This window comes from Heptranchias perlo, chromosome 30 (assembly GCF_035084215.1).
Source record: "Heptranchias perlo isolate sHepPer1 chromosome 30, sHepPer1.hap1, whole genome shotgun sequence".
In the NCBI taxonomy this organism is placed as follows: Eukaryota; Metazoa; Chordata; class Chondrichthyes; order Hexanchiformes; family Hexanchidae; genus Heptranchias; species Heptranchias perlo.
The window spans coordinates 27,835,556-27,847,395 of NC_090354.1; the positions used below are offsets into that span (position 1 = coordinate 27,835,556).

At 49.2% G+C, this 11,840-nt stretch overlaps 1 protein-coding gene across 1 annotated transcript in view; it reads left to right on the forward strand.

Annotated features, from left to right (window-relative positions):
* LOC137300019 (integrin beta-3-like) overlaps window positions 1-6,617 on the forward strand; it is a 66,782-nt gene extending 60,165 nt beyond the window's left edge. The window contains exon 15 of the mRNA XM_067969106.1: window positions 47-6,617. Within this exon, the coding sequence (XP_067825207.1) occupies window positions 47-118 (72 nt within the window). The 3' untranslated portion in view covers window positions 119-6,617. The remainder of the gene's footprint in view (window positions 1-46) is intronic.
* The last annotated feature ends 5,223 nt before the right edge of the window (window positions 6,618-11,840 follow it).

The following is an 11,840-nucleotide window of genomic DNA, read 5'->3' on the forward strand; positions in this document are numbered from 1 at the left end:
GCAGGACAGCAGCTTCACGGTGTTTTCAACCAATGTCTCATTTCAGATCAACAACCCACTGTACAAGGGGCCGACGTCGACCTTTACAAACTTGACCTACAGCGGCAACACAGATTGAGGGGAGTGTCGGCGGGAGAGGGCTACGCTAACCAGGCCACCCGGGGAGCTTCGTATGGGTTACACTGTGCACAAAACCAAGGGGCTTGGGGTTTTTTTTTTTCCGATGAGATGGCATTCTTTTTACTGGCCTGTTTCGAGCTACACACAGCCGCAACTTCAGTCTTTAAAACCTACCTTCCCCCACACTGGACCACTCGACCCAGAAACTGCACTCAGCCACTGCAAGATGGCATTGGTCTCTTTTACCAGCAGGAGTTTGAACCTGCATCTTAAACAGAGCCTCAGCCATGCAGCTGCAGGACTGTCTGTGAGGATTTGTGATATCCGAATGGTTTCTCTGATAATCCCAATGGATAAATGCACTGTGGCACTCACCCCTTTGCGAGGGGTTTTGATAGACCAGACAGGTAGAAATTGTATCCGCTGGCAGGAGGGTGGGTGACCAGAGGACACAGATATAACGCAATTAGCAACAGAGTCAGAGGGGTGATGAGGAGAAATTTTTTTACTCAGCGAGTTGTAATGATCTGGAATGCGCTGCCTGAAAGGGCGGTGGAAGCAGATTCAATAGTAACTTTCAAAAGGGAATGGGATAAATACTTGAAGGGGAAAAATTTGCAGGGTTATGGGGAAAGAGCAGTGGAGTGGGACTAATTGGATAGCTCTTTCTGTGAGCTTCTATGATTCTACATACAGACCAGAGGCTCCCGGGTCTGATTGCTGCCGAGCTTTGAGTTCCATGATCTCAGTTGGAGTGTCACAAATGGGCCCCAGCTCCCCTGGGTTTAGGGAGGAGGGAAAAAAGAAACAGCCAACGTCTCTGCTCCTGACTGTCGTCCCATTTCTCCCGCTGGAAGTGGGCGTGTGTGGGCATTCGGGTGAGGGTAGGGTCGAGCTCCAATTTGATGCCCTTTAAGGGCAACGCACAGTGTCTGGTCACTTTGGTGAGGGGGTCGGTGGGGAGGGGGGTGGTCCCACAGGGCTGCCAGTGCTCTTGGAGCCAGATCTCAGCAAGGGGTTTGCAATTGTAGGAAAGGAAGGCAGAAAGCGGTGGATTAGTTTTTAATCTTTGAGACACCAGAGGCTCGAGTGACTTTAATCTGATTCTATTCAGATTGAACATATGCTACAGATACTGTGGTAACTACGTGTTTGGCCACTGTAGGTACCCGGACTTCATATCCTGTACCACTGAGTTGCTTATCCCCATTTTCCAATGACTGGAGATTGTCCGGCTCCATCCGGGAGCGTTTCCCAGCTCGGAGCGGGACCCACTGAACCTTGCTCCATTCACATTCGCCCTACTGCTCCCCCGGTGGCTCGGAGGCTGAATGCACCGCCCGTGGTGGAACTGAACCATCCAGGCCAGAAGGTCCCGGGTCGAGTGAGTTAGCTGGGGTGGCAATGGCAGCCCTGCAGTTGGCCTCACTCACCCACCCCCCCCCCCCACTTCGGCTAACGAGGGGCAGAAAGTCGGGGGGTTGGGGGGGGAATCAGCCAGGATTCCCACTCCTGATTACTTCCCCGAAGCCCCTGCACTCTAAATCCATGTACGTTGCTATGGAAACGGCAAGCAACTGAAACCAGAATGAAATGTGAGCAAGCTCTACACTGTTAGCAGGTTATTTTTTCCTTTATATTGACTGTTGTGTGAAATGCCGTTAAAATTTCTATGTCTTGTATATACAGCTTCCTAATCACCTGGGAGAGTACTATTGGTTCATTTTATTGACTTTTTCTAATTGCACGTTCAAGGGTCACTCACCTGAGACACCGTGTCAGCACAATACTGATTTGTTACTGAAAATCACTCCCTATATCAGGAGCCAAAGGCTGACAAATCGGTCCAGAGCTCAAACGACTCTCTGCAGAAAGAACTACCTCCTAACAGCTAATCTACAACGTCAAGTTGCACTCGTAGAGCGCCTTCGACAGAGAAGGACGTCCCAAGGCGCTTCACAGAGGCGTTATTGGACAAAAAATGGACACTGAGCCGGAGAGGGAGATGTTAGGAAGTGACCAACAAAAGTTTGGTCAAAGAGGTGGGTCTCGACAAGGATCCCAAAGGAGGAGAGGGAAGTGGAGAGGCGGAGGGGCCTAGGGAGGGAATTCCAGAGCATGGGGCCTAGACGCTGCCATCACAGGAGGGGTAAAGTCTCTGCTCATGTAACTCATACTCATGTCTCCTTCAACTAAAATAGACTCACTGGTCATTTGTCACTGTTGTTTGTGGGAGTTGTTAGGCCTGTGCTCGAAGGGGGAAAATTCAAACCTAATCTGGAAAACAATATTTCAGTGAGCGAGTGGTCAATCTGTGGAACAGGCCCCCGGGAGACGGTGGGAACAGTTAGTATCGGTTCATTCACACGCAAATCAGAAAGATTCCTTTCAGAAAATAACATTTTGGGACACAGGATGTGAGTAATTTGAGACATGACGTGTGGTAAGTGTAGAATACTCGGGAGGAACAGGTGACTTTGGACCTATGTTTCCCAAAGCTCTCCACCGCTGGGGGTTTCCTCATCTCATGTCTGGGTCTGTTGTAGACTCATTGACGGAGATTGATTGCTATGATTAATCAATAACTCCATTATCACTGTATCATGTGTCTACCAGGATGGTAGAAGGCGAACTAGATGGACCTTAGTCTTTTATTGTCTATAATTTCTATGTTCCTATGTCACTGTGTTTACTGAGTGCAGCTGAGAGGAATTCACTGTGAAGTGTAATGTATCTGAGATATAAAGGGCCGTACAAATCAGTCCTTATTTTTAGAATCTTGTGGAGATCTCTTCTTGGAAACACATTTTTAAATATCATCAGGACGAGGTCCCAGCTTCTCAGAACAGAAGGGTGGTGGTTTGGGTGGATGAACAAGTGCTGACTGCAGGTTTGTGTTGTTCTTGGCTGCAGTTTCTTGGAGGAGAGGAGGAACAGGGATTAGATTCAGAGGAAGGTTTCATGTTTCTACAGGTAAACTCGGGTTAAACGATCTCATCCGCTGGGAGCAGTCTGTGCGCCCGTCATCTGAAAGAGTCTGAAATTGGCACCAGTTGATCGTTGGTGGGCACTGCCCCCTTGTGGGAGGAGGGTAGTGCTTTGGAAGGCATGTTTGGTTTTGTGCACATGGCTTTATTGTGTTGCGATTGGGAATGTGGAGCGATTTCACAACCTGACAGGGACTTACGGGCACCAGCTGTATGGCAACTGGCTCATTTAAACACAGTCGTTGACAGTTTGAACTCTTAGCATCTTGCCACAGTAGCAGGATGCGGTTTACCAAATAGTCACCACACACAGGGAGGGGCAGGGGGCAAACCAGAATCTGAATGATGCCCCACCCACTCTCACTCACCTCTCAGAGTTACAGAGCGATGATGGCGGAGCCCCGAGTGTGTGGCCTGCTCATCCTGCTGGCTGAGGCATTCAGGGTTTCACACCAAGAAAATATATGGCAGAAACTAGGGAACAAAAGCTCTGGGGGTGGGGAGAGTGTGGGGAGGGGGAGAGCAAGATACCAATGGAATCTCGCTCACCCCTGCACCATCCCTTCCTCGTGTAGAAAGCAGGATGTGATATGGTCCAACTTCAATCTGTGCTGCGTTGGCCCATCTTATCTGGGCCCTCTGTTGAGATGCTAGTTGGCCTGGGTGTCCCGGGGTTGTGGGGAGAGGGGGGGTGCCGGTTAAATCAGCCAGTACACCTGCTCCTGGTGACTGACCTGTGACTGCTGCTGGGAAGTGTGCGTGGGTGGGGTGAGGACAGGATCGGCCTGGCCTGAGGTACCCTCCGCTGGACAGGATCGGCCTGGCCTGAGGTACCCTCCGCTGGACAGGATCGGCCAGGCCTGAGGTACCCTCCGCTGGACAGGATCGGCCTGGCCTGAGGTACCGTTCGCTGGACAGGATCAGCCTGGCCTGAGGTACCCTCCGCTGGACAGGATCGGCCTGGCCTGGGGTACCCTCCGCTGGACAGGATCGGCCTGGCCTGAGGTACCCTCCGCTGGACAGGATCGGCCTGGCCTGGGGTACCCTCCGCTGGACAGGATCAGCCTGGCCTGGGGTACCCTCCGCTGGACAGGATCGGCCTGGCCTGAGGTACCCTCCGCTGGACAGGATCGGCCTGGCCTGGGGTACCCTCCGCTGGACAGGATCAGCCTGGCCTGGGGTACCCTCCGCTGGACAGGATCGGCCAGGCCTGGGGTACCCTCCGCTGAACAGGATTGGCCAGGCCTGGGGTACCCTCCGCTGGACAGGATCGGCCTGGCCTGGGGTACCCTCCGCTGGACAGGATCGGCCAGGCCTGGGGTACCCTCCGCTGGACAGGATCGGCCAGGCCTGGGGTACCCTCCGCTGGACAGGATCGGCCTGGCCTGGGGTACCCTCCGCTGGACAGGATCGGCCTGGCCTGGGGTACCCTCCGCTGGACAGGATCGGCCTGGCCTGGGGTACCCTCCGCCATTGTTGGCGCTCACTGTCTAGGCTCACGTGTAAAGACGGGGCGCTGAGGCGGGAGGGCTGCCAGCTCCTGTGGAACCGAGTCCAGTGTCAGGCAGTGCCTTCAGGGCGTGAAGGAACGAGCTTGCATTGATATGGCACCTTTCACGACCTCAGGCCGTCCCAAAGCGAGTTGCAGCCGATGAAGTACTTTTGAAGCGTAGTCACTGTAGGAAACGAGAAGGCCAATTTGCGCACAGCAAGATCCCACAAACAGCAACGTGATAATGACCAGATAATCTGTTTTTTTGAGCGATGTTGGTTGGTTGAGGGATAAACATTGGCTCAGGACACCGGGGAGAACTCCCCCTGCTGTCCTTCGAAATAGTGCCATGAGATCTTTCACATCCACCTGAGAAGGGCAGGCGGGGCCTCGGTTTAACGTCTCAGAAGGAGGGAGAGGGAGAGCAGGGGAGAAATTGGTTTAAGAACGACGGGAAACCATAAACTCAGTCCAATCAGGGCCGTCTCCTGCAATATCTCCACCCCTCAAACCCCCGCTTTGTGGGTTTGCGCCACCTCCTGATCGACCCTGGTTACTGCGGGAGGTTTCATTTAAAAATCTTCGAGCACTTTTCAGCAACAACGCTTGGCATAATAGTGGCAGATATTTTACTCACCAGGAACCCAGGGTAAGAAACAACAGCAGTGCTTTAGGTAGACGTTTGTAAAAAAAAATTAATAAGCCTTTAACAAGCTTCCAGTCCAGAATATCATGGGTCTTCGTGTCATCATCAGTCACTCCCAGGTTAGCGACAGTAAAAGAGTAAAGCTCCCTCTGCACTGCTGCCGAACATAGCATCTTAACCCTACATATCGTGGTCCATACTGCACCAGTGTGACGCCAGCCATCGCTGAGTAGCAGTTAGTGCTGAGTTAGGGACGGTTCTGTGCGATAGGCCTGTGCCCTCAAGGCCCTGGATTGAGATAGTCCAGATTCCATTCGCAAAGGTCCCATGTTGGAGGCTTTCATGCCGGCAGTCTGGGCTGGACTTGCTCTGTTGGGTTACCAACCCGAGTCTCCAGGAATTAAAGATTAATTTCCTGGACACTGCTGCGAGTAGCCCCGGAGGAACATCAGAGAGGCAATAAAAAAAAAATTGTGCGTGATTTTTCCATTTTCTTTCAACACTTTCATTTATTAATTATAAAAATATTGGAGATTGGGATAAAAAGACTATCATCCTAGCATGAGATTAAGAGCCTTTCCTATTGGCTGAGGTAAGGCGGGTCACTGCGATGATGGACATCGGGCGACCAATGGCGGGAGTGTGGGGGCGGGGCAATTGGAGGCAGGAGGTCATGTGACGAAACCTCCAGGAATACGTCCAACCAGAGTTGGTAACCCTCTCGGTACGGCAGGAGTTAACCACGCCATTTATTACACCGTCACTAAACAAACTCTGTATCAGAACAAAACCAATTGAAAACACGATAGGGGCCATTCCGGAGATCCCCGCTTGTCGGGAGGGTGGATTGGAGAATCAGGCAGGGGAGCAGCTCACCGAATCTACCCCGAATTCTCCGATCGGCACACCTCCCCCTCGGCCAGCGAGGCTCCGTGCCAGGACTTGGGCCTTGCCAAATCTCCCCTAATTGTGGAAATTCATCATTGCAGCGAGATCACTCAGCTGGGTCTGCACTTCCAACCCAACTGTGTGTCTCTCTGTTACGGATATGACTCGCACCAACAAGCTGTTCGGAGACATCGATTGTAACTGAATCTCTGAGCCAGTAGAGCAGGCGGGTGTTGACAGACTGCCACGGCCGATTACAGTGTCCACAATGGCCGATGGCTCGGGGTTTCCCTTCTCTGCTGGGAGGAAAGTGTCTGCTGCTGAGAAGTGTTTGGTTTCTGGATTTCTACAAAGTATTGACCAACATCGGGACAGTTCAGGATAATTTGCCGGGGCTTTCTACTTTATTTTTTATTAATAAAACTGTAACACATTGTGACTGCTGATGTAATAAAGATACTAATTTTATAATTTCTCTACACAAGTGTGAAATTATCTGAAGTACCCTTTGATGTCGCCCGAGCAGAGCCTGTGTGGGGATGGGACCTGGTGAACATCCCACACTGACCTACGATTCTCCGTCTGGCCTAAGGTGGTTTTCAGTTTTAGTTGTGGGTGGTTAATATTACACAGACGGAGCTACTGCTGGTATTTGAATTGCTGGGTTACTGTAACGTTAGTCTTGGTTGCAGTTGATGGAAGGTCCTTGGACCTACGACAGTCCAAGAGTGGAGACAAACTGCAGCAAGTTTTTCAAGGTCTCTGCAAGTTAAAATAAATCAAAAGAACCAAGAGCTGGATATTCATTAATGTTCACCACTCCACACTCCACTCTCTCCACACGGAGGGTGACTCACCTCCTGACTCCCCAAAGCCTTTCCACCATCTACAAGGCACAAGTCAGGAGTGTGATGGAATACTCTCCACTTGCTTCTTTGAGTGCAGCTCCAACAACACTCAAGAAGCTCGACACCATCCAAGATAAAGCAGCCCGCTTGATTGGCACCCCATCCACCACCCTAAACATTCACTCCCTTCACCACCGGCGCACTGTGGCTGCAGTGTGCACCATCCACAGGATGCACTGCAGCAACTCGCCAAGGATTCTTCGACAGCACCTCCCAAACCCGTGACCTCTACCACCTAGAAGGACAAGGGCAGCAGGTACATGGGAACAACACCACCTGCACGTTCCCCTCCAAGTCACACACCATCCCGACTTGGAAATATATCGCCGTTCCTTCATCGTCGCTGGGTCAAAATCCTGGAACTCCCTTCCTAACAGCACTGTGGGAGAACCTTCACCACATGGACTGCAGCGGTTCAAGAAGGCGGCTCACCACCACCTTCTCTAGGGCAATTGGGGATGGGCAATAAATGCTGGCCTCGCCAGCGACGCCCACATCACATGAACGAATAAAAATAAACACCCCCCCCCTCCTCACACCCTCCACACACACACCCTCCACTCCTCACACACTCCACACACCCTCCACTCCTCACACCCTCCACTCCTCACACCCTCCACACACACCCTCCACTCCTCACACCCTCCACTCCTCACACACTCCACTCCTCACACCCTCCACACACACCCTCCACTCCACACACCCTCCACTCCTCACACCCTCCACTCCTCACACCCTCCACACACACCCTCCACTCCTCACACCCTCCACTCCTCACACCCTCCACTCCTCACACACTCCACTCCTCACACCCTCCACACACACCCTCCACTCCTCACACCCTCCACACACCCTCCACTTCACACACCCTCCACTTCACACACCCTCCACTCCACACACCCTCCACTTCACACACCCTCCACTCCTCACACCCTCCACTCCTCACACACTCCACTCCTCACACCCTCCACACACACCCTCCACTCCTCACACCCTCCACACACCCTCCACTCCACACACCCTCCACTCCACACACACTCCACTCCTCACACCCTCCACACACCCTCCACTTCACACACCCTCCACTTCACACACCCTCCACTCCACACCCTCCACAGACCAGTTGGGACATCTGGTCATTGCCACAGAAACGACTACCTCTCTAATGACTGAATTCCCCTTTTTCCTGACACTGCTCTTCTTCCCCTCCCCCCGGATCAGCACGTACGTCACTTGTGTTGCTTGTGATTTCCGCCTCCTGTATCAGTCTTTCTCTGAATATACAGCACTGCACATCTATCAGGCAACTTCAGCCCCCAATGGGTTTCGTCCTGAATCCTTACCCCCATCCCCAGGATGGGCACCTATTTCCCCTCCTTGGCCTCATTATTGCTCTCCAGCCGTGGGGTAGCCTCCTCCTATTTCTTAAATCTCAGAAACCCTTCCTGTATAGTGCAGATTGTCTCCCATTGTTTGTGGGGCTCAAATAATTCCACCCTGGAGACACCTCATGCATTGGAAACTCTTAGCTTCGAGTCGCTCCCCAGCTCAGTTCTACTCTAATTATTCACCAGTTCGGGATCTGCCAAACTCTTGCTCACCCTCTTGCATTCCCTCTTTGGGTCAATCTCACTCAAGTCCTCTCACAGTTCGGGTAACCAGGGACTGAACCCTGAGATTGATAGATTTTTGTTAGGCGAGGGTATTAAGGGTAATGGAACCAAGGCGGGTAGATGGAGTTAAGATATAGATCAGCCATGATGTATTGAATGGCAGAACAGGCTCAAGGGGCTGAATGGCCTCCTCCTGTTCCATGTCCCTGCACCTTCTGTAGCCTACATGGCTCACTGGTGTACTGGGACGCACGAGGCCACTGGGGAATCATGAGAAGGAAGGTCACTGAGGAATAAACACAGAGTGAAGAAAAACTAGACGCACAATGAGAAAAAAATTGTTTTTAAAGGCATCTTTAGATTAAAGCCAAATCTTGCCCACCGATAACAGGGGGGGGAAACAAGACAAAGGAGAGCAAATAGACTGATGGGTGGATGGTAGTCTTCCAGTTTTGAGCCAGACATTCCAGGGAGATATCAAAAGCAAAATACTGCGGATGCTGGAAATCTGAAATATAAACAGAAAATGCTGGAAACACTCAGCAGGTCAGGCAGCATCTGTGGAGAGAGAAACAGAGTTAAGGTTCTGCTTAGGGAGTATGAACAGCTAGGGGCTAAATTAAAAAGCAAAACCTCAAAGATAATAATCTCTGGATTATTACCTGAGCCACGAGCAAATTGGCATAGGGTAAATAAGATTAGAGAGTTAAATTTGTGGCTCAAAGATTGGTGTGGGAGAAATGGGTTTCGATTTATGGGGCACTGGCACCAGTACTGGGGAAAGTGGGAGCTGTACCGTTGGGACGGCCTTCATCAGAACCGTGCTGGGGCCAGTGTTCTGGCAAATCGTATAACTAGGGTGGTAGAGAGGGCTTTAAACTACATAGTGGGGGCGAGGGATCAAGTAAGGGAAGATATGATAAATTAAAAGAAAGAAGACAAGGCAAGAGAGCAAGGTAGCAATAAGGGAAATGATAATCAGAGAGTGGCAGGAAGGGACAGAGCATGCAAACTTAAGAGTGCGCCAGCAGATAAGGCTAGAGGTTGCAAAAATAGTAAAAAGACAACACTAAAGACTTTGTATCTGAATGCGCGTAGCATTCGTAACAAAACAGATGAATTGACAGTTCAAATCGATGGCAAAGGCCTGAATATTCAAGGGCACCTGACATTTTGGAAGGACAGGAAGCTAGGAAAAGGTGGAAAGGTAGCTCTGTTAATTAAGGATGACATGAGTATAAGAGAGAGAAATGACCTTAGTTCTAAAGACCAAGATGTAGAATCAGTTTGGGTAGAGATAAGAAATAGTAAAGGCAAGAAGTCACTTGTGGGAGTAGTTTATAGGCCCCCTAACAGTAACCGGATAGGGTATACAGGAAGAAATAATGGGGGCTTTTGAGAAAGGAACAGCGATAATCATGGGTGATTTTAATCTACATATAGATTGGAAGAATCTGATTGGCAAAGATAGCCTGGAAGATGAGTTCATAGAGTGCTTTCAGGACAATTTCTCAGAGCAGCATGTTCTAGAGCCAACCAGAGAGCGAGTTATTCTAGACCTGGTAATGTGTAATGAGACAGGATTAATTAATGACCTCATTGTAAAGGAGCCTCTAGGTAGCAGTGATCACAATATGTTTGAATTTCACATTCAGTTTGAAGGAGAGAAGAGTAGGTCTAAGACAAGTGTTTTAAATTTAAATAAGGGCAACTATGAGGGCAAGACGACAGAGCTGGCTAAAGTGAACTGGGAAATAAAGTTAAGGAATAAGTCAGTAAAGACGCAGTGGCAGACATTTAATGAGGTATATTTCATAACACTCAGCAAAGATACATTCCAGTGAGAAAGAAAGAAAGGCTCTAGGGGAAAGACGTGCGATCCGTGGCTAACTAAGGAAGTTAAACATAGTATCAAATTGAAAGAAAAAGCATACAATTCCATGAAAATTAGTGGCAGTTCAGAAGATTGGACAGAATATAAAAAACAGCAAAGAATGACTAAAAGAATAATAAGGAGGGAGAAATTAGAGTACGAGAGAAAGCCAGCTAGAAATATAAAAACAGATAGTAAGAGTTTCTACAGGTATTTAAAAAGGAAAAGAGTAAGTAAGGTGCGCGTTGGTCATCTAGAGAGAGTGTCTGGGGAATTAATAATGGAGAATAAGGAAATGGCGGATGAATTGAACAGATATTTTGCGTCCGTCTTCACTGTAGAGGATACAAATAACATGCCAGAAATAATTGTGAATCAAGAGGTGAAAGGGAGGGAGGAACTTAAAACATTTACAATCACCAGGGAAAGGGTTTTGAAAAAAATATTAGAACTAAAAGCTGACAAGTCCACAGGTCCTGACGGACTTCATCCTAGGGTCTTAAAAGAAGTGGCTGCAGAGATAGTAGATACATTGGTATTAATTTTCCAAAATTCCCTACATTCTGGAAGGGTTCCATCAGATTGGAAAATAGCAAATGTAACTCCTCTATTCAAGAAAGGAGGGAGACAGAAAGCAGGTAACTAAAGGCCATTTAGCTTAACATCTGTCATAGGGAAAATGCGAGAATCTATTATGAAGGAGGTTATAGCAGGACACTTAGAAAATCTCAATGCACTCAGGCAGGGTCAACACGGCTTTGTGAAAGGGAAATCGTGTTTGACTAATTTATTAGAGTTCTTTGAGGAAGTAAAAAGCAACGTGGATAAAGGGGATCCTGTGGATGTGGAGTACTTGGATTTCCAGAAGGCTTTTGACAAGGTGTCACATCAAAGGTTATTATACAAAATAAGAGCTCATGGTGTAGGGGGTAACAGATTAGCATGGATAAAGGATTGGTTAGCTAACAGGAAACAGAGAGTAGGCATAAATAGATTGTTTTCAGGTTGGCAAGATGTAACGAGTGGAGTGCCACAGGGATCAGTGCTTGGGCCTCAACTATTTACAATCTATATCAATGACTTGGATGAAGGGACCGAATGTATGGTTGTTAAATTTGCTGATGTCACAAAGGTAGGTAGGAAAGTAAGTTGTGAAGAGGACATAAGGAGTCTGGAAATGGATATAGATAGGTTAAGTGAGTGGGCAAAAATGTGGCAGATGGAGTATAATGTGGGAAAATGTGAACTTGTCCACTTTGGCAGGAGGAATAGAAAAGCAATATATTATTTAAATGGAGATTGCAGAACTCTGA